The following is a 23522-nucleotide window of genomic DNA, read 5'->3' as shown; positions in this document are numbered from 1 at the left end:
ATTTGCTATAGGCCTACACAGTGTTGTGTTTCTAATTTCTACACCGTACAGGCGTTAAAAAATTGAATGCGTGTTCAGGGATGAAGAAGCTGGTGGTGAGAGGAGAACACGCCATGAGGTTGGAGTACAGTAGTACCAGCAAGAACTTTAATCTACTTTCACCCCTGGGAATGACTAAATGATGATGTACTCTGAATCCCTACCAAAAGGGTCCTAAAATTCAGCCTGGTAGTTTCTGAGAACTGCTGCTGATGATGAATACATAACATATAGTCTCCCCCACCTCTGCTGAAATACAACCGAGAAAGGGAAAAAGCTGCAGCGACTTACTTGGCTTAAAGAAGACGTGTTCGTTGCACTCGTCCTCCGTGCAGGAGCAGATGAAGAACTCGGTAGCCCATGCCCATTCTCTCCTTCATGTCACACTTGTTGTTGTCGTAGTCCTCCAGGGTGAAGCCGTACAGCGGCTGGGCCGGGTTGTGGCACATCGTATCCAAGGTGATGTTGTCATCTTTTTTCCTCCTTGGAAAGAGGAAACACAGAAAGTGGAAAAGCTGTCATTTACAGATTAAGTTTGATTTGTGCTCTTTTCCTACACTTCTCTTTCAAAAATATGTATTCCGGCACGTAATGTGTTCTACTTTTTGCATTTTTCCAGTAGCGCAGCCGAAATTGTCATATTTGGCCTCTTCAAAAAGTCCTGGGGCCTCATTTATAAAGCTTGCTTGCACACAAAACAGGGCTTGAAAGATGTGCAAGCCACCTTCTACGCAAAGGTTGGGATTTAAAAAGAAAAAACTAAGAAAAATGTGTGTATCTTTACGCCAACCCTGACCCTCCCATAGGAACATTTTGAAGATCTGGGGAACTGGTGACGCAGGTGGTGAGATGGTGAAATGAGCCAGATTCATGTCATACTTTTAATGTCATCACATATCAGACTTATAGATCCATGTACACCCAAGCCGGTGTTCTGCAGAGGTGTCCTACCTGGGAAAAAAATACTACCGTACCATCCCCGTTTCTTTTAATCTCAGTTTCTTTCTTTTCAAAGGCTTTTTCATGCAAATAGCAGCAGGAAGTCATAATGTGCTTCCACATAGATCTATGTGTATGACGCGTCGGCGGAAGGAAAAAAAAACATAAAATCACGCTTCCACATAGATAGTTGGCAGGTAGGATGATTTGACAGATGAAAATACCCCGTCAGATCACGCTTCCACATAGATACATGTTGATGTCTATGTGGAAGCGTGATCTGACGGGGTATTTTCATCTGTCAAATCATCCTACCTGGTGTCGTGCCAAAAAGTGATTGGCTGCCAGAATCGGATTTCTCCCCTTAAAGTGGGTCTTTTTACCTGCCAAAAATTGATGAAGGCCAAATAAAGATCATGAAAAGTTGTTTCTACCTAAATATGATTTGATCTCACTCCCGGCGGCCACAAATCAGATTCTGGCAGGCAACTCACTTGCTTTATTTTTGTTAGTGATGCCATTACTGTGACCACCAAATAATGTGGTTTTTCCTGCCTCCCCCTCATCACAACATCTCCTCTCCCTCTCTGTGAAATGTCTCTTTCTGGTCTTCCCAGCCATGATTTTTGAGTGTAAAACATACCGTTGATCGGGCAGGTTCATTCATATGCAAATACAGTCGGCAGGTGCTTTGCATTGGACCATTTATGGTGTGAAGTGTGCGTGTAGAGGGCGGGATATGAGGCGAATTCACCTGCGCACCCTTCCAGCTGGACTTGCAATTTATAAAGTGAACATTGCGTGCAACTGTGCGTGTGCACACGGTTTTATAAATCCGGATTTTTTTTTGCGCCCGCCTTTTTTCCGGCTTTTGGGTTTACGTTGCACTTTTAGTATGAATCCTTACACATTCTTTTATAAATGAGGCCCCAGAACTTTAGTATTATGTAAATGACTGTAACAATGGGGTCAAAGACACAAAGTGAAATCCGCAGGAAAAAGGTCAACCCCCCACCCCCCCCCCCCCCCCCCCCCCCCCCCCCCCCCCAAAAAAAAGAAACAAAACCAAAAAACTCAACCTGCACAAAATCAACAGATTGTGAATCCCTGCTGAGCCGTGATGACTGCACAGTTCTGACTTACATTTAAGAGCAGAGCAGCGTCCACTATTCCCCCATCATCTTTGTGCTAACCTCAGCTAATAACATGCACACTACATCACCGGCTTAATGAGAAACAGCAGCGACGCCTAAAGCTCTTAACACCAAACTCAGACCGGCTTCCTGCTGCTGCTGCCGTCAGAGCGATGGAGACGGAGGGTTAGACGCCCTGCACTCTCATACTCCAACCACCTGCTCCAGCAGAGTGACAGAGCGCTGACAGGGAAGGTCACCCTGAGAGAGAGATGGTGGTGCTTCGGGAGGGAAAGGAGGCCTGATTTCTCTGTGTATGCATGAAGGGACAATTTGAGATTGTAATCTATTCTGAACTATCACTCCATACTAGTGACATTCCTTTTTAACCCTTGTACTGTCTTTCCAAGAGTCAGGTCAAGGAAGGAGCAAGGGAAGAAGGGAGGAAAGAAGGAAAGAAGAATGAAAGAAGGAAAGATAGAAGGAAGAAACAGAGAAAAGAAGGATGGATGAAGGAAGGAAGGAAGGAAGGAAGGAAGGAAGGAAGGAAGGAAGGAAGGAAGGAAGAATGAAAAAGAAGGAAAGAAAGAAGGGAGGAAGGGAGAAAGAGGAAGGAAGAAGGAAGGAGAGAGCAGGAGGAAAGAAGGAAGGAAGGGAAAAAAGAAGCAAGGGAGGAAGGAAGGAAGGAAGGAAGGGAGGAAGGAAGAAAAGAGGAAGGGAGAAAAGAGGAAGGGAAGAAGGGAGGAAAGAAGGAAGGAAGGAAAAAAGAAGGAAGATAAGAAGGAAGGAAGGGAGAAAAGAAGGAAGGGAGGAAAGAAGGACAAAAAGAGGAAGAAGAAAAGAGGAAGGGAAGAAGGAAGGAGAGAGCAGGAGGAAAGAAGGAAGGAAGGGAAAAAAGAAGGAAGGGAGGAAGGAAGAAGGAAGGAAGGAAGGAAGGAAGGAAGGAAGGAAGGAAGGAAGGAGGAAGGGAGGGAGGAAGGAAGAAAAGAGGAAGGGAGAAAAGAGGAAGGAAGGAAGGAAGGAAGGAAGGAAGGAAGGAAGGGAGAAAAGAGGAAGGAAGGAAGGAAGGAAGGAAGGAAGGAGGAAGGAAGGAAGGAAGGAAGGAAGGAAGGAAGAAGGAAGGAAGGAAGGAAGGAAGGAAGGAAGGAAGGAAGGAGGAAGGAAGAATGGAGAAGAAAGGAGAATTCACAGTAGGTCATTTTGACCTGAAGACAGTACAAGGGTTAAAATGATTGAACCTCTAAAAACAGCAGTAGAGTCTTGTGAAGTTCCACTCACCAAATAGTGACACATATCTCGTCGTCGTGGGGACAGATAGCGGTGATGTTGCACTCCACCTTGCAGCTCCCTTTACCAGCACAGCTGGTCACCTGCACGTCACAGAACTTGCACAGCTTCTTCATTCTTAAGCCAGTGGCCTCTGCAAAAACAAAAGGGGGAGGGGCATAAAGAACACTTAGGCCACTGGATGTTAACAGAACATAACAAAAAACTATCTCTTAACCCTAGTACTGTCTTTGGGTCAAAAATTACCTAATTCTCCTTCCTTCCTTCCTTCCTTCCTTCCTTCCTTCCTTTCCTTCCTTCCTTCCTTCCTTCCTTCCTTCCTTCCTTCCTTCCTTCTTCCCTTTCCTTCCTTCCTTCCTTCCTTCCTTCCTTCCTTCCTTCCTTCCTTCCTTCTTCCTTCTTCTTCCTTCCTTCCTCCCTTCCTTCCTTATTTTCTGCATTCCTTCCTTCTTTCCTCCCTTCTTTCCTCCTCTTATTTCCTTCCTTCCTTCTTCCTTCCTTCCTTCTCCTTCCTTCTTCCTTCCTTCCTTCCTTCCTTCCTTCCTTCCTTCCTTCCTTCCTTCCTTCCTTCCTTCCTTCCTTCCTTCCTTCCTTCCTTCCTTCTTTCTTTACACTCCTTTCCTTATTTCTTTTTCCCCTTCCTTCCTTCTTTTCCTCCCATCCTTCCTTCTTTTCCTTCCTCCCTTCCTTCCTTATTTTCTGCCTTCCTTCCTTCTTTCCTCCCTTCTTTCCTCCCTTATTTCCTTCCTTCCTTCCTTCCTTCCTTCCTTCCTATTCCTTCCTTCCTTCCTTCCTTCCTTCCTTCCTTCCTTCCTTCCTTCCTTCCTTCCGTCCTTCCTTCCTTCCTTCCTTCCTTCTTTCCTTCCTTCCTTCTTTCCTCCCTTCCTTATTTTCTCCATTCCTTCTCTTCTTCCTCCTTCCCTTCTTTTCTCCCTTCCTTCCTTCTTTCCTCCCTTTCTTCTTTCCTTCCTTCCTTCTTTCCTCCCTTCTTTCCTTCCTCATTTTCTTCCTTCCTTCCTTCTTTTCTTTCTTCCTTCCTGCCTTCTTCCCTTCCTCCTTCCTTCCCCTTCCTTGACCGAACACAGTTCACAAGGGTTAAAAGACTTTCACGATGATTTATAACAAAAATATTGTGCATTTAAAACCAATTGAGACGTTAACTTTTTAACACGATCAGGGACATTTCTGAATTTGCCCGTCAGTAGAAACAGATTTTCATAAGAAGCACGTGAAAATCTAAAGTATTTCACCCCCCCCACCCCCCGGCCGTGAAGTCCTTGTTTGGTCGTGTTCAGACTCGACTCTGCCAGCTCACACGCCCTTATCGCTGAGACAGACTGAAATGTGCGACGGATGCCCTGTGGGTCTGATAATCAGCTCGGCAGACGACTGCCAGACAGGAAAGTACAACAAACAAAAGTGAACAAGGATGCGTCTTGTTGTAGTTGTTTTTGCATAGAGGTCTTTAATTTGTCATCCCCGTGAGTCATCCCCCCCCCACTCCATTTAGAAAGGTGCTGTCCCAACTATCTAATGAAATTGAGCACGGGTGACTTATTTCAGCCTGTACTTCTGCTCTCTATTTGTTCTTACAATAAGACCGTCCTTTAATAATACTCAGCAGGAAAACATGCTTCATCAAACACGAGAACGAGACATGGAGAGTCCTAAGGGTGAAGGTTATAGTTATAGTTATAGTTATAGTTTTATTTGGATCCCCATTAGCTGCTGCAAAACTGCAGCTATTTTTCTGGGGTTCCGACACATAATATACAATACAAGACGAAAATTAAAAGCAAACCTAAAGAGGTAGTAAAGAAAAAGAAAAGAAACATAGAAAAAGAAAAAAGTAAAAAGAGGAAATTTCTACTACAAAATATACTTTAGATTTCTGTCAAATAAGACCAGTGCTCCTTTTGACACTCACATTAAGGTTACAGTCATTCCGTTAAACATTTAGATATAATGTAATGCATTAAAAACAAAATCATACCTTCTTTAAATAGCATCAACCAATTCAAACAATGTATATTCATCGACAATGCGTTTAAAGGGAAAGTTCGTTTTTTTACAATCTGGACCTTATTTCTGGCATTTTTTATGGTCGTATACTCACCCAGGCAAGTTTGGTGTCATTTGGAGTCCTTCAGAAGATATTAGGAGTTTTTTGCGAGCCGCTTCTCCATATAACGGTAGTGAACGGGGCACAGCGGGACACAGACGATGCAGCGTCTAAATAACACATGATTGCCGCGACAATCGTTCATTTCTTTTATGAATCACTAGATCTGCTTCCTCTCATTCCTACTCATGACGTCATCTCTGTGCGCGCGCTCTGTCCTCCGTTCAGTGAGCTCTTCAGCCGTATACTCTGGCTCAAAACGGTAAGGACGTCCATCATATTCAAAGTCGTCGTCCACAACCTCAGAATTTGACAAATATTCAGACATGTTTCAAATAACTAACAGTAAACTAACAGTAGGAACTCCAGCTTGTAAACAGAGCTGCGTCTGCGATGCGCGCACAGAGATGACGTCATGAGTTCAGAGGTCTTGTTTACAAACTGATTTATTTGTTACACACACAGCCCCGGATGTAGACAACAGGTCCTGGAAGCAGATCTAGTTGATTCAAAAAAGAAATGAACGAGTTTCGCAGCAATCATGTGTTTATTTAGACGCTGCATCGTCTGTGTCCCGCTGTGCCCCGTTCACTACCGTTATATGGAGAAGCGGCTCGCAAAACCCCCCTAATATCTTCGAAGGACTCCAAATGACACAAACTTTTCTGGGTGAGTATACAACCATAAAAAATGCCAGAAATAAGGTCCAGGTTGTAAAAAACCGAACTTTCCCTTTAAGTTATAATCACTTATCGTAACTTGAACTAGGGCTGGGCGATTTTGGACAAAAATAAAATCCCTATTTTTTTTTTTCTCTGAAAACCCAATTTTCGATTTTCGATTTCGATTTTTTTTGGTAAAACTACAGAAGACAATGGAATAAATTGTTTCAAATATTTTATCTTTATTTTTAAAGAAAAATAGCAAACAAATTTCCCTATTGGGAATGAAGTGCAATTGAAAGATACTGTAAATCCTCCTTGAGTTTAGTAAAGTGACAACATTTACAATTTTCTTGACCAAACAAAGATGACTAGACGAGCTCTGTCTGTAATGCAGCCAGCTGCAAAAAAGGAAAATTTTCCGATTTTCCTTTTTTTAACATCGTCTTGATTAATAAATCCGATTTAAATTTAAATCGATTAATCGCACAGCCCTAACTTGGAACCCATGACCATTTTAGTAAACCAATAGCCATTTAATAATAATTAAATAAGTTTTATATGTATTTATTTAAAGGAGCTTGAGGCTCCTTTTAAGAAATGAGACTCTCTAGCGCCACCCTTCACCACAACGGCCGTCGGGGGTACTGCAGCAACAGTGAAGCCGGCACGGGAGAACGTGCATGCAGCGTCATGTGACGTCACATCTGCAGCCCAGCGCGGGAAATTCGGCACCGAATTGCAGCACATTTTGCAGCACACAGCCTGTTCAAGGCAACGGAGAGATACACTAGAGGGCTCATTCTTTTGGGTTTGGAACGCTTCACCTGACATTATTACTAGAAACTTAAAATGTATACGGATTTTTTTCATAAATCCTGCCACAATCCGGCCTCAAGCTCCTTTAAGAGATGTTTCTTCACTAATAGTCCATGGGCCAGACCAGATATCAGTGCCACTCAAGGTGACCAAACTTACTTATGATTTTTGAAAAGATCCATGTCTGTATATGATATTCTGGTATGATAACCCTTCCTGAGTGGCAGCTGTATCATAGTTATCAGCTCATGAAGTTACCCACCCCCTTCAAAAAATTACATTTCAGATGCTGGTGCATATCCTGGTTTAGACTCATGTACAGGATATCTGTCAATGTTTCACTATATTGTCTTTGGTATCATTTTAAAGGGGACCTTTGAAGCATTCATTCAACTAAGGTGTGAATCTTTCTGACCAACATAGTGGTCACTGCAGCTCTTTAAACTATATACAACACACATTTTTACACCATTTTCGCCTAAATGATATACTATCTTTTATCCCTGTGTCACCTAGGAACAACAGAGACACAAAATACAAAAACTGGAATACTCACAGGACCATAAGGATTCAGGAAATGTATAATATACCCATACTATATCATTGTCACAGGTCATTGTGTGCCTTAAACTAGAAGAGCATCATTTGGCTCCTTTGAAACTATCAGTACGTTTACTAGTGCAGCAGATTAACTCATTTTATCAACACAATACTTCACTTTGGTATAGAAGCATGAAATTTGGCACAGATACTCTCCAAGGTCTACTCTTTAGGGAACAGGCGCGTGCCACTCAAAATTCCAAGATGGCGGCCCCCAAAATCCAAGATGACCGCCCAAAAACGTGCTTTTTCCTTTATAACTCAAAATGCCTTGATTTTTAGCCCCATAGATATATTAAAGTTGAATATAAAGTTGGGTATTGTGGACATTTTGGTACCAAGTACATGTCTGTATCCATTACGGTTCTTGAGATACATCATACAGAAACTTGTATATACCCGGAAAAGTGAGAATTTTGTAAGATTGATTGTTGTTACAAGAACATGGATTCATGAAAATGTTACTCTCATAACCTGATATTTCCAGTAGGGTTACTTACTATTAAGACAACCTAGGGGTTGTCTTATTAGTTAAAGATGTCGGCCCTTTTTTTCAAGATGGCCATCAAATTCTCATTATAGTAGAGTATAGTAGAGTGAATGTCACTACACAACCAGGGCACACTGGTGACATCACTGCTGTGGAACTCAGCATGGGGTTCAGTGCCAGCTGATCTAGTTGTACTAATACTGTAGTTGTTGTCTAGTAGTGATAGTTTAGCTTTGTTTAGTGTCCCAAATGCTGTCTAACAGCCCCATGTCAATTAGGTAGTACTAGTTAGATGTAGTTAGATAGCCGCACCTGAATTGACAGGTTGTGCCAGCGCGGGAGAGCCGAGCCAAGGGTAAGTGGGGCATTACAAGAATTGTTCATGTATTCTTACCTGGAAGGTGTACAGATCACACGGGACTTAAATGGCACTGGATGAATGATCGGGCTAGGTGTAGGTGACCCGAACCTAGTTGAATCCCATACCCGAATGTGTAGCATTATGATTAAGGTGGTATATAAGGATAACCCCTCGGCCTTAATCAGACATGGCAAACGCAAACCCAATGTTAGCTAAGAGGCAAACTGATTGGAAGAAATGCTGTCTTTGTCAGACAGACAAGAAAGAAGATCTCCAATCACCACCTACGCATCATGTTTCTTCAACATGATGGCTATACAATGCTCGCCACCAACGCTCCACTCTTCCATGAGATCAAGCAAATGCCAATGATCCTGGACCTGGGAAGGCTGGATGAAGGTGGTGGGATAGAAGCTACTTTGAGAAGGAACCAAGCAAAGTACCATTTAAACTGTCGAGCTTTGTTCAACAACACAAAGTACTTCGTGCAAGGAAGAGACACTCCAATACTCAGTGCAGTGAAACAGATGGCAGTCAAGTAAAGCATCGCAGATCCATGATGCAAAAAAGTAAGGATGATCAGGTTTGCTTTCTTTGTGATAAGATATCTTCTGCATCTGAGCTCAGCCAGGTCATGACAATGCACACAAACAGACTACATGAATGTGCACACAACACTGAATGATGGTAAATTATTGGCTAAACTCAGGGGGGACGATGCCATTGCACAGGAGCTGAAATACCATCCTGCATGCCTCGCTTGTCTTTACAACAGGGAGAAACTCCACCTCAGAAGACTTGAGTCCCTTCAGAGTGAAACAGTTCAAACAGATCTCTTTCCTCAGGCTCTCTGTGAATTGGTGAACTATATTGTAGACACCAGTCACAGTTCTGATGGTCCTACCTCCTTCCGACTTGCAGATATGTGCAACCTGTACCAGCAGCGTCTGGAGCAACTGGGTGTTAACTCCCCTACAGTAAACTGTACTAGACTTAAGGAAAAACTGTTGGAAGAGATCCCTGAACTCACAACGAAAAAAAACAGGCAAATATGTACTCCTGGCTTTCAAGAAAGATGTTGGCTTGGCTCTCTCTCAAGCATCTGAATACTCAGAGGCAGTTATCATAACCAAAGCTGCCAAAATCCTGAGAAAAAAGATTCTGGACCATAAGTCAAGATTTGATGGAACTTTCCATGAGGGATGTATCAAAGATGCCATTCCTCCAACTCTCCTGCAGTTCATTGGTATGGTAGAACATGGGCATCAGCATTTGCAAGTGCCCATGGCAGTGGGCCCAGTGCCTACAGCACCACATCCTGTCCTTTCTTTCCTTCAGCTTTTTTTGTGCTGACGGTGGAGAATGTCTTCAGACTTTGCTTGGTCACCTTGTCATAGAATTTCAAAGATGGTGGGTCCTCATCTAACCTTGTTTGCTTGAATGCCTTGTTGGCCTGTTCTTCTATCTCATGAGCTCTCAGGAGATCCCTGGTCACATCAGGTGGAGCTCTGGAGCCAGTGGACAGGCTAACCAGATAGTTCTCATCAGGAGACATAGGATTGAATCACTTGTTCTCCATAAGGCAAATGCTGATGGGTCCCTACGAAAAACAAACAAGGCTGCACTTGCCAGAGAGCTAGAAAAGAATGTCTCCTGCAGAACAGATCCCAACCACATCCACTTCCATCATTGATGGGATGAGCCTGGTCCAGAAAATGAATGGCAACAACAAAACCTTTGGACATGTGGCAGAGTCACTTTCCACCCAGGTCTTCCACGAGGGGGCACAGAGTCGGAGGATTGATGTTGTGTTTGATGTTTACCACCAGACTTTGATCAAAGATGCTGAACGACTGAACCGGGGTGCAGACAACACTGTCCAGTACAAGAACCTGGCAGGGGGACACCATGTACAGCAATGGAGGACTTTTCTGTGCAGTCCTTCCAACAAGACCAGTCTCATCAAGTTTCTGGTGAAAGAGTGGAAACTCCCACAATAGGACCATCAGAACTGTGACTGGTGTCTACAATATAGTTCACCAATTCACAGAGAGCCTGAGGAAAGAGATCTGTTTGAACTGTTTCACTCTGAAGGGACTCAAGTCTTCTGAGGTGGAGTTTCTCCCTGTTGTAAAGACAAGCGAGGCATGCAGGATGGTATTTCAGCTCCTGTGCAATGGCATCGTCCCCCCTGAGTTTAGCCAATAATTTACCATCATTCAGTGTGTGTGCACATTCATGTAGTCTGTTTGTGTGCATTGTCATGACCTGGCTGAGCTCAGATGCAGAAGATATCTTATCACAAAGAAAGCAAACCTGATCATCCTTACTTTTTTGCATCATGGATCTGCGATGCTTTACTTGACTGCCATCTGTTTCACTGCACTGAGTATTGGAGTGTCTCTTCCTTGCACAAAGTAACTTTGTGTTGTTGAACAAAGCTCGACAGTTTAAATGGTACTTTGCTTGGTTCCTTCTCAAAGTAGCTTCTATCCCACCACCTTCATCCAGCCTTCCCAGGTCCAGGATTATTGGCATTTGCTTGATCTCATGGAAGAGTGGAGCGTTGGTGGCGAGCATTGTATAGCCATCATGTTGAAGAACATAATGCGTAGGTGGTGATTGGAGATCTTCTTTCTTGTCTGTCTGACAAAGACAGCATTTCTTCCAATCAGTTTGCCTCTTAGCTAACATTGGGTTTGCATTTGCCATGTCTGATTAAGGCCGAGGGGTTATCCTTATATACCACCTTAATCATAATGCTACACATTCGGGTATGGGATTCAACTAGGTTCGGGTCACCTACACCTAGCCCGATCATTCATCCAGTGCCATTTAAGTCCCGTGTGATCTGTACACCTTCCAGGTAAGAATACATGAACAAGTCTTGAAATGCCCCACTTACCCTTGGCTCGGCTCGGCTGGCACAACCTGTCAATTCAGGTGCGGCAATCTAACTACATCTAACTAGTACTACCTAATTGACATGGGGCTGTTAGACAGCATTTGGGACACTAAACAAAGCTAAACTATCACTACTAGACAACAACTACAGTATTAGTACAACTAGATCAGCTGGCACTGAACCCCATGCTGAGTTCCACAGCAGTGATGTCACCAGTGTGCCCTGGTTGTGTAGTGACATTCACTCTCTACTATAATGAGAATTTGATGGCCATCTTGAAAAAAGGGCTGACATCTTTAACTAATAAGACAACCCCTAGGTTGTCTTAATAGTAAGTAACCCTACTGGAAATATCAGGTTATGAGAGTAACATTTTCATGAATCCATGTTCTTGTAACAACAATCAATCTTACAAAATTCTCACTTTTCCGGGTATATACAAGTTTCTGTATGATGTATCTCAAGAACCGTAATGGATACAGACATGTACTTGGTACCAAAATGTCCACAATACCCAACTTTATATTCAACTTTAATATATCTATGGGGCTAAAAATCAAAGAATTTTGAGTTATAAAGGAAAAAGCACGTTTTTGGGCGGTCATCTTGGATTTTGGGGGCCGCCATCTTGGAATTTTGAGTGGCACGCGCCTGTTCCCTAAAGAGTAGACCTTGGAGAGTATCTGTGCCAAATTTCATGCTTCTATACCAAAGTGAAGTATTGTGTTGATAAAATGAGTTAATCTGCTGCACTAGTAAACGTACTGATAGTTTCAAAGGAGCCTAATGATGCTCTTCTAGTTTAAGGCACACAATGACCTGTGACAATGATATAGTATGGGTATATTATACATTTCCTGAATCCTTATGGTCCTGTGAGTATTCCAGTTTTTGTATTTTGTGTCTCTGTTGTTCCTAGGTGACACAGGGATAAAAGATAGTATATCATTTAGGCGAAAATGGTGTAAAAATGTGTGTTGTATATAGTTTAAAGAGCTGCAGTGACCACTATATTGGTCAGAAAGATTCACACCTTAGTTTGAATGAATGCTTCAAAGGTCCCCTTTAAAATGATACCAAAGACAATATTGTGAAACATTGACAGATATCCTGTACATGAGTGTAAACCGGGATATGCACCAGCATCTGAAATGTAATTTTTTGAAGGGGGTGGGTAACTTCATGAGCTGATAACTATGATCCAGCTGCCACTCAGGAAGGGTTATCATACCAGAATATCATCTACAGACATGGATCTTTTCAAAAATCATAAGTAAGTTTGGTCACCTTGAGTGGCACTGACAAGTGAAATTTTGGGCTCTGGCCCATGGACTATAATGATTTGAATTCTTTTATGCTAGTAGTTTGCTCAAAGTGTTTGGGAACTAAGTTCCATTCATAGCTTTGCACATCACCGTTCTCACTATAGTTGGTCTTTGTTTTTGGCAGTGAGAAATGACCTCTGGCAGCAAGGTGAAGAATATCGTCTGTTTTTTTCAAGAAAGAAATCTTTCCCACCACATCAAAGTAAAAGTGGCTCAGAGAAACTGGAAATTATCCAATAAAAATATTTCACTTTTCACCAGATTGATCTGGAATGAACGGCTGAAGCTTCTTCAGGACAAAACCTCCACTATGCTGCCAATCCCTCAAGTTATGTCAAGTCTACATGCAAAAAAGAAAAAAGAGAGTGAAGGAGGAATGAAAGAGTAAGATAATGGCCCAGAGAAGGCGTGTATTCAGGGCGAAAACACACACACGCACGCACGCATGCCCAATATGTGCACAGGAAGTGGAATATTTTTCATTCTGTCAGAGTAAATACCCGTGACAAAACGGAGAGAAGGCGTATTTATTTCAGAGCTCATAGTTCCATACATGACTTATGTGTGGAGGTTTGGGGTAACACCTATACAACAAATATAAACCCTATTTTCCTGTTACAGAAAAGAGCGTTAAGGATAATTAATAGATATGACTATTATAAACCAGCAAATAATCTCTTTATTAAATATAATACTCTAAAATTCCATGATATAGCAGAGCAGAAAACTGTTTTATTTGCCTTTAAAGCAGCAGAAACTGCTACCAAACTACATTCAGGATTTGTTCCAGATAAAAGAAACCGCTTTGACCTGAGGGGGAAACACATGCTTGAGACGACGACAGTAAGAACTAATATTAAAAAGAGATGGACATCAATTAAGGCTAGAGAAATATGGAATAGTTGTGACGACGAGCTAAAAATGTGCAGTTCTATCTTCAAGTTTAAGGAAATGTTTTAAAAAAATATTGTAAATAAATATAAAACACTAAAATTATAAAGTATATTATCAAAAAAAAACATTCTAGAATGTGAAACGTCAATTTTATATTTTGTCTTACTTATTTTTGTCTTCTTTATGTATTGTTTGTTTCCACGGAGTAATGCTAATGTCTCATATTTAAGCTGATCTTAAGATAAAAAGCGTAGGCATTATAAGCTACGGCTTCAGCTACCGGTACACCTTTTCGGCGAATGAAATGTTTATTTTACCTTTTCATCTTGTTTTGTAAAAAAGTGTGTACAAGTCGAAATAAAGATTCATTAAAATACTGCATTTTACACACTACGAGAGGTTTTTTTTTTTTCCCAACTACCAAAGAAGTGAAAGATGTTTGTGTTCACCAGAATAGCACACGATCACCAGAGGTGTCAAGTAACGAAGTACAAATACTTTGTTACCTTACTTAAGTAGAAATTTTTGTCACTTGAGTAATTATTTTTCAGACGACTTTTTACTTTTACTCCTTACATTTTCACGCAATTATCTGTACTTTTTACTCCTTACATTTTAAAAACAGCCTCGTTACTCTATTTCATTTGGGCCTTTAAATAAAAACTATCCAGTTAAATTGCTCCATCCGGATAGAGTGAATTTGGTTGTGGTTGTTTCAGATGTTCTTGTCCAGTTTTGTTCTTACATCCGTTCCCTCAGATTCCTGCAACTAAACTTGGATGTACATTCCAATAAAGGTTAGGATAAATGATAACATGCCTCTGAAGTTTGACTTTTTGCACCATTACAATACTTATAGGCAACTAGTCATCATATATCCTGCTCTCTGAAACACATGTTAATACTCAATAGTCACATATATGCTTCTTTAATATATGTGCATTATACTAAGATGCATTCATTTTCAATGGCCTTTTTCCCCCTTACATTACTTTTACTTTTATACTTTAAGTAGTTTTGAAACCAGTACTTTTATACTTTTACTTGAGTAAAAAACTTGAGTTGATACTTCAACTTCTACAGGAGTATTTTTAAACTCTAGTATCTATACTTCTACCTGAGTAATCAATGTGAATACTTTTGACACCTCTGCCGATCACATGGTTGCAAAGTAAAGCTGCTTTCGAGCCGGAAGTGTAAGTGAAAGCTTCTCAACAGTCAAATGTTTTCGCAGCAGTTTGATAAAACGGTTGCTGCATTAGTCACGTTGACCTGCAGGTTCACCCGGGACTCGGGGTGGGGTTAGGCCTGCGGCTTGCGGGTGCAGCGTTACTGTACGACATGCTGTGGTGGCAGAGAGAGCAGCTGGTGTGCAGCAACAGTTATATCTGAGAGAGACACGTTCACAAGAGTCAGGAAATCGCTGACTGTTGTTTTCTGGGCCTGCCACAACTAACAACACTCCTTTGTAAATAAAAGCATTGAAATATTATATTTGAAATCCAGACTGAACCAAATGACTGAAAACGGGCAAATTAAAGTTGTGCCTGGAGGTCTGAAGGGGTTGTTTTCAGAGGTGGGTGGTAACGAGTTACATTTACTCCGTTACATTTACTTGAGTAAGTTTGGGGAAATTTTGTACTTTTAGGAGTAGTTTTGAATCACTATACTTTTTACTTTTACTTGAGTAGATTTGTGAAGGAGAAACTGTTAAGCTGGGCAGACACTGTGCAATATTTTAAATGGTTTGATTCAGCCCCATCTCACACTGCACGACTAGATCGCGGAGTTCAAAAGTTCAGAGCCCACGATTTATGGTCTCACACTGTACGACCCGATGCTCGGATGCGACCCGTCTGCTTAAAATATACGTTCATAATCCTCCCGTTTGCTCACACTATACGATCATAATCTTCCCGTCGGACCTCTGTTACTGGAACTCGAGGCCGGTTCTGGGGCAGGAGTGGGCTGTGTCCACCACCCAAACGTGCGTCCTGCCCACCTGATCAAAGGTTTGGGGATCCTTTATTTTTTTATAATTTAATTTTTTTATATATATATAAAAAAAATCCCAAAATATCTGTACTGTTTCTGATTGGGTGGGCACTGCGCATCATTTTTAGACACAACAATGAACGCATACCGCAAAAGTTGTGTCTCGGCGGAGGGACCCGACGTGTTCAGAACAGCAGACAGAGACACACTAAAGGCTGATTTATGGTTCCGCGTTACACCAACGCAGAGCCTACGGCGTAGGGTACGCGGCGACCCGCACCGTAAGCTGTGTTGGTGTAACGCGGAACCATAAATCAGGCTTAGCAATTTGTGCCGTTCTGTGTGGCGATAAATGAAAAAAGATTAGACAACGTCGTGATTGGACAAGGAATTGGCTGGGCAGACTTGGGAAATGCGGTCTTTTTTTCTGCTATTAAAACATGTGACATCAGAGATTGCACATGCGCTCTCTGTGAAAGGATGAGTCCAATCGGGTCGCAGCTGCTTCAACTGTGATTCCTTCATGAGGAGCGACCAGGATTTTAAACATGGTTGATTTTCTTGCGAGCACACGATTTGTGATCGGGAGCTCGTCGTGAGGTGTTAATCTCTCGTCGTGAGGTGTTAAAGGAGCTTGAGGCTCCTTTTAAGAAATGAGACTCTCTAGTGCCACCCTTCGCACGACGGCCGTTGGGGGTACTGCAGCCAACAGTGAAGCCGGCACGGGAGAACGGGGAGAACGTGCATGCAGCGTCATGTGACGTCACATCCGCAGGACAGCGCGGGAAATTCGGGACCGAATTGCAGCACATTTTGCAGCAACAGCCTGTTCAAGGCAAAGGAGAGATTCACTAGAGGATCATTCTTTTGGGTTTGGAACGCTTCATCTGACATTATTACTAGAAAACTTAAAATGTATACGGATTTTTTTCATAAATCCTGCCTCAATCCTGCCTCAAACTCCTTTAATCTCTCGTCGTGAGGTGTTAATCTCTCGTCGTTACCCCACGTATACTGCACGAGGCACGACCAACGATTGGGTCGAAATCCGTCCCGATCCAAAAAATAGTCGCACGACTGGAAAATCGGTTCAAAATGAGCCGATAATCGCACAGTGTCTGCCCGGCTTAAATCTTAGGCCACGTTGAGCTGTTACTTTTCTTTTATCCCTTTTATCCGCGTACGCGTCAATCTCATGACATCACTGGGTGATTCTTTGGGAAAAATGTTTGTTTTTGCATGTTTTGTCACATTTACACAGACTCAAACACACACAGAGTTTCTATGAGTTCATGTTTGTTCTAGTTCTGCCTGGTTAAAAAAGAAAAGTACAAAGGCTTGAAATTTTGTGCTACTTGTGCTTAATTTATTTTTTTATTCTGTTATTATTTTATTTATTTTATTATTTATTAAAGTACTTGAATTTACTTTAATATTATTTTAATTTAAGCTCTTTTTTTATTTTTTATTCATTTTAATTTATTTTATTGATTTAATTTTCCTGAAGATGATTATTTTGTACTTTTGTCTGTTTGAATTTTTGTGTTAAAAAAATAAATCAGACGTTACTCAACAGTTACTCAGTACTTGAGTAGTTTTTTCACCAAGTACTTTTTTACTTTTACTCAAGTCATTATTTGGATGACTACTTTTTACTCCTACTTGAGTAATATTATTCTGAAGTACCAGTACTTTTACTAGAGTACAGTGTTTGGCTCCTCTACCAGCATGAAGGGGCCGGTACGTGCTGGTGGTGGGAGAAGGTGCTGGAGCCGAAGTAATTATATCATTAGAGTAGCTCTTCTCAAAGGGCATGTCATTTAAACCCGGGAGGCGGGCGAGGAAAGGGATGAATAGTAGTAATTGTCACCCAGGGCTACATTTAATTGCAGAGCAGGGGGAGGAAAGGGGATTAGGGCCAGCCGGAGCTGCTCGGTGCCACCGGGGCTGAGAGAGACAGATTAAGGTAAAGACCTGTCTTCCTCCCGGGGAGGAGAGGGTAGGTGGGAGATGGAGGAGGAGGGTAGGTGGGAGCGTCAGTACTGGAGTTGAGGCGGGATGGCACCCCCCCCTGAAATAAAAACGGTCCAAATCATCCCCCCTGTAAAACTGCCATCCCCTCTTTCCATCCCTTATGTCATTTCATCAATGAATGTGGTTTTACTGCTATTTCAACATTTAGAGTCATCACCAGAAAAATAACACCAGAAAAATAACTTATTTGACAATTTTCACCTGTTTCAAGTACATTTTCACTTGAAATAAGTAGAAAAATCTGCCAGTGGGACAAGATTGATTTTCTCTTTACAGGCAAAAAAATCTTGTTCCACTGGCAGATTTTTCTACTTATTTCAAGTGAAAATCTACTTGAAACAGGTGAAAATTGTTGTTTTTTCCAGTGATGAGTCTTGTTTTAAGTGTAATGAGATTTTTTTTACTAAAATGAGACATTTTAACTAGAAATAAGACAAATATTCTTGTTAAGATTGTGAGTTTTTGCAGTGATCCATGTTACTTATCCTGTGAAGGACAGAGTCATATTGATAAGTTCAGAAAAGTGTTTTTTATTGTTGTGTTTTGATGTATTTGATGTAAGCCCAGTGGATATTTAAAGCTTACAGAAGGCTGCATTTAACTGCTGCTATGTCATTCCTGCAGTATTTCTGCAGCTGTTTTGGTCACTGCTATTATTTGTAATATATTATATTATTTGTAATCAGCACAAATTATCTGTCCCCATATGATCAAATCCACCATCCCCCCTGATTTTATTTTACAATTTGAGTACTGGGGAGCGTGGAGGAGGACAGGAACGTGGAGGAGGAAGGGCAGGTAACACACCTGCCAGGAACCCGGCTGCACATCAAAGGTGAACACCGACGAACAGGTGACGTGTGAGAGGGCAGGGCAGCGTTAACGGTATGTTAAGTATGTTCTGCCCTTTTGTTTACAGGTCGATACAATTTCCTGAAGTCTGTGAGGAATTCCTGAGGTCTGCAATGTATGGTGAAAATATCACAGAAATTCAAAACAAAAGCACCAGAGCTGAAGTTTTTTCAGTCCTGTTTTACAGCAGCGGGTTGAAGCGGCTGCAACTGCAAAAACTCCACTCAACTTCATCCTCAACATGAGTCCAGCACAAGAAACATCCGGGGTTTGGACCGTACTGGTCCAGATGCAGACGAGGACATGAACCTCTGCTGTGACAGACTACGTTTACATGCAGTCAAAAACCGGGTTATTGCTAATATTCCGGTTACTGAAACATTGGGAATATTCCGTTTACATGGTAATTAATCATTTGGGATATCTGGATCAAACCAGCGACGCACGGAGAACATCATGACACAATTCCCATCATTTCTGCTTCTTCTTCCTGTATCCAAATTCAAAACAAATGCTGATTCACGCAACTTTTCTCTCACCTTCTTGTAAATCTTCTATCCCGGTACTTTCTACCGTCTACAAATGCAGAAATGTTCATATCCTTCATTACATTTATGAAGTGATTAGTCTCCTCCTGGTCTTGGTTTCTCCGTGTTTATAAGAACTTCCTGGACTCAAAAGACCAGGATTCCTTGTGAACAGAGTATGAGCAGAAAACAGATTCCTGTTCCGTTTGATGGGGATATTCTGTTTGGTGTTTACATGACCCAATATTCAGGTTTTAAAAGGAGTAACCCAGGGCTCATATTGGGGTTTTTAAAAACCTGAATATCAGCAAATTCTGGTTATTCAAAGGGGTTATTGGTGTTTACATGGCCGTGCAGATTCGGGTTATTGCCAATATTCAGGTTTTAAAAGGATTATTGATGCATGGAAACGCAGTCAGTGATGACGTATCAGAAGTTCCAAAGAACACAAATACAGTAAAAGTACACACATTATGAAATGTCTTCAGAACCAGATCAGAGTGGACGTATCTGATTTCTAATCTGATTTCCTTTTTATATCTTGTTGCTCTTCTCGTATCTCTGCAGACGGTGGTGCAAAACTATAGGAATGATGTTTTTAACTCACTCCCCAGCAGAAGAGGAAACTGGAAATGACTGTTGAATAGTAAGAAGTGTAAACTTTAATATAGACTAAACTGAAGTGACTCAAGGCAGTTTATTTTGTCAGAACAGAGTGTGTGTTTGTAGCAAAATGGCAGCTCATGTTAGCACAGATGTTGTCATGAGTTTGTACAAGTTGGCCTTCATGGAAACAGCTGGCAATAAACCGGCACGAGTTCATAACACTGGCCTAACTAGGTCTAGTTCTAGCTGGGAAAGGAGTCATTACCAGAAAAATAACTTGTTATTGGACAATTTTCACCTGTTTCAAGTACATTTTCACTTGAAATAAGTAGAAAATCTGCCAGTGGAACAAGATTTATCTTCTTATTACAAGCAAAAAAATCTTGTTCCTCTGGCAGATTTTTCTACTTATTTCAAGTGAAAATTTACTTGAAACAGGTGAAAATTGTCAAATAACAAGTTATTTTTCTGGTAATGACACTTGTTTTAAATGTAATGAGATTTGTTTGAGTAAAAATGAGACATTTTAACTAGAAATAAGACAAATATTCTTGTTAAGATTTTGAGTTTTTGCAGTGCAGTTTTCAGGAGTTAAAGCAACTAAAGGTTTTTAGATAACGAGGAGTGTAAACCTTCTCAAGGGACCAAAATGATGCAGAAAACAAGCAGTTTTGATTTAGAACTGAATATTTGTTTGGCAATTAATGTTGGCACGACTGGCGGCCTGTGATTGGCTGGATATTCTCCAGCAGACCCGTGACCCTGCAGAGGATAAAGCGGGTAAAGCGGGTCAGCACATAGAGGCATGTTAAAGTAAGTTGCTATGTTTTGCCCTGACAAGGCTAAACATGTCCTTTCACAGCTAGAACTAGACCTAGCTAGGCCAGTGTTAGGAACTCCGTCTATTGCCAGCTGTTTCCATGAAATTGCCGGCAAACTTGTACATTTGTTTTAGTCAAACAAATCTCATTACACTTAAAACAAGTGTCATTACCAGAAAAACAACTTGTTATTTGACAATTTTCACCTGTTTCAAGTACATTTTCACTTAAAATAAGATTTTTTTGCTTGTAATAAGAGGATAAATCTTGTCCCACTGGCAGATTTTTCTACTTATTTCAAGTGAAAATGTACTTGAAACAGGTGAAAATTGTCAAATAACAAGTTGTTTTTCTGGTAATGACTCCTTTCCCAGCTACAACTAGACCTAGTTAGGCCAGTGTTAGGAACTCCGTCTATTGCCAGCTGTTTCCATGAAGGCCAACTTGTACAAACTCATGACAACATCTGTGCTAACATGAGCTGCCATTTTGCTCCAAACACACACTCTGTTCTGACAAAAACACTGCCTTGAGTCACTTCAGTTTGGTCTATATTAAAGTTTACACTTCTTACTATTCAACAGTCATTTCCAGTTTCCTCTTCTGCTGGGGGGGGGGGGTTAAAAACATCATTCCTATAGTTTTGCATCACCGTCTGCAGAGATACGAGAAGAGCAACAAGATATAAAAAGGAAATCAGATTAGGAAATCAGATACGTCCACTCTGATCTGGTTCTGAAGACATTTCATAATTTTACTGTATCTAGTTCTTTGGAACTTCTGATACGTCATCAGTGACTGTGTTTACATGCATCAATAACACTTTTAAAACCTAAATATTGACAATAACCCGAATTTGCACGGCCATGTAAACACCAATAACCTCTTTGAATAACCCCAATTTGCTCATATTCAGGTTTTTAAAAACCCCAATATGAGCCCTGGGTTACTCCTTTTCAAACCTGAATATTGGGTCATGTAAACACCAAACAGAATATCCCCATCAAACGGAACAGGAATTTGTTTTCTGCACATGTTCTGTTCACAAGGAATCCTGGTCTTTTGAGTCCAGGAAGTTCTTATAAACACGGAGAAACCAAGACCAGGAGGAGACTAATCACTTCATAAATGTAATGAAGGATATGAACATTTCTGCATTTGTAGACGGTAGAAAGTACCGGGATAGAAGATTTACAAGAAGGTGAGAGAAAAGTTGCGCGAGGCAGCTGGTTGAAGCGGCTGCACTGCAAAAATTCAAAATCTTACCAGGAATATTTGTCTTATTTCTAGTTAAAATGTCTCATTTTTAGTCAAAAAAATCTCATTACACTTAAAACAAGAGTCATTACCAGAAAAATAACTTGTTATTTGACAATTTTCACCTGTTTCAAGTAAATTTTGACTGCATGTAAACGTCAGTGTTCATGTTCTCGTCTGCATCTGGACCAGTACGGTCTAAACCCCGGATGTTTTCTTGTGCTGGACTCGTCTTGACGATGAATCCAGTACTATGTAAACTTCAGATCTCAGAAAGCATTTTGTATTAAGAAGTAAATGCAGGTTGTTGGTTGTTTTTTTTTTAAGTGAAGATTTATGTTTCCTTGCAAGAATATAGTTGAACTAACTTCATATTTTTGTCAAGTTTGACCTATTATAACATTTCCTCAGATCTTTTCAGGTTTTTTTTTTTTTTTTCGTGTCCATAAAAATCTTTTTTAAAGACACAGCTGAACTATAAAAGCATTAATTCCATTACAAATGCATCACATAAAGTAAAGATTATAAACACTTTTGCAATAGGAGTCCATGGTCCATCCTGAGTGGTATTATGGTACCTGTGTGACCAGGTCCATTCTTAGTTCTAATCAATTTGATTCATTTTGGAGTTCTCGATGTAAATATGAATTTAATTCTGCGTCATATTCACGTTAAGAGCATTTCAGTTCTTGCTCAGTTAAATTTAGCTTCTCTTATGTTTGTTTGTTTGTTTATGGACTAAATAAATGCAATAACATGCCAACAATATTTAGCCCAAAACAAAACAACAGAACAAAACAAAAAAAAGACTTCAATTAACGTCCTGTGTTTAGTGGGAACTTGAGTGGAATTGAGAAAAGGCTTATGACGTCACAAACCCCGGCAGATCTGAATGGCTCAATAATGGATTATATTTTATTGCACTGATCAACATGCGTCCTTTAACGCAGTAGACTGCTGCTAATGTGCGTTATGGCTGATTTATGGTTCCGCGTTACACCAACGCAGAGCCTACGCCGTAAGGTGCGTACGCCGTAGCCTTGGCGTCGATTTAACGCAGAACCATAAATCAGGCTTTACAGGTAACAGGCTGTGCGCTCGGGTCACCCTGGAGCATTAATGTTATAGTTTGGCACGTTTTTAAAAAGAAAGAAAGAAAAAGGAAAGAAAGAAAGAAAGACAGAAATACAGAAAGAAATACAGAAGGAAATACAGAAAGAAAGAAAGAAAGAAAGAAAGAAAGAAAGAAAGAAAGAAAGAAAGAAAGAAAGAAAGAAAGAAAGAAAGAAAGAAAGAAAGAAAGAAAGAAAGAAAGAAAGAAAGAAAGAAAGAAAGAAAGAGTCAGTTAAAGTCTCTCTCTCGGGTTATATTCTACAGTTGTAACTCCACAGCGGTGTGTAGAGGAGTTTTCCAGAGTTCAGACACTCACCCGCCTCCTGCAGCAGAATACTACCGAACAGTATCGTTCCACACCAAAAAGCGGAAAACCGAAGTAGCTCCATTTACATCGGCCCTGATCGCTCCGGTCCTTATCATGAAGTTAGCGACGCTTTTCTGCTGCTTAAAGAGTCCACACTAATGTCCGCCTGTTGCTGGTAGCGCAGGCAGGACCGGCAGATCAACAGCAGGACTTGCCCTATATGACTCACTATGAGCGCTTTTCATCAGACAGGAAATCTTCTGAGGGGTTGGACACTTTTTTTTTTCTTCTTCTGCTTCTTCTTCTCAGTCATGCTCGTGTGGCTCGTGAGACTTGAACCATGTCATTAAATGGCTCAGACTAAGCAGAGCAAAGACTAGAAATGACATGCTCTAAAATTACCCACCTATAGGCTGCATGTATGTGCAAACAGC

General features: G+C 41.0%; 1 protein-coding gene across 1 annotated transcript; it reads right to left on the bottom strand.

Moving 5' to 3' along the window:
- Positions 1-236: 236 nt before the first annotated feature.
- Positions 237-23303, bottom strand: LOC133461105 (TGF-beta receptor type-2-like). Its single transcript, XM_061741884.1, has 3 exons — positions 23098-23303; positions 3390-3531; positions 237-522 (listed from the first exon to the last, which is right to left on the bottom strand). Exons 1-3 carry the CDS (start codon positions 23168-23170, stop codon positions 336-338), a joined length of 402 nt encoding a protein of 133 aa, XP_061597868.1. The 5' UTR covers positions 23171-23303; the 3' UTR covers positions 237-335.
- Between the last annotated feature and the right edge of the window lie 219 nt (positions 23304-23522).

This window comes from Cololabis saira, chromosome 15, assembly GCF_033807715.1.
Source record: "Cololabis saira isolate AMF1-May2022 chromosome 15, fColSai1.1, whole genome shotgun sequence".
NCBI lineage: Eukaryota > Metazoa > Chordata > Actinopteri > Beloniformes > Belonidae > Cololabis > Cololabis saira.
The sequence above is the reverse complement of the archived record's forward strand: the minus strand, read 5'-3'. Positions and strand labels throughout refer to the sequence as shown.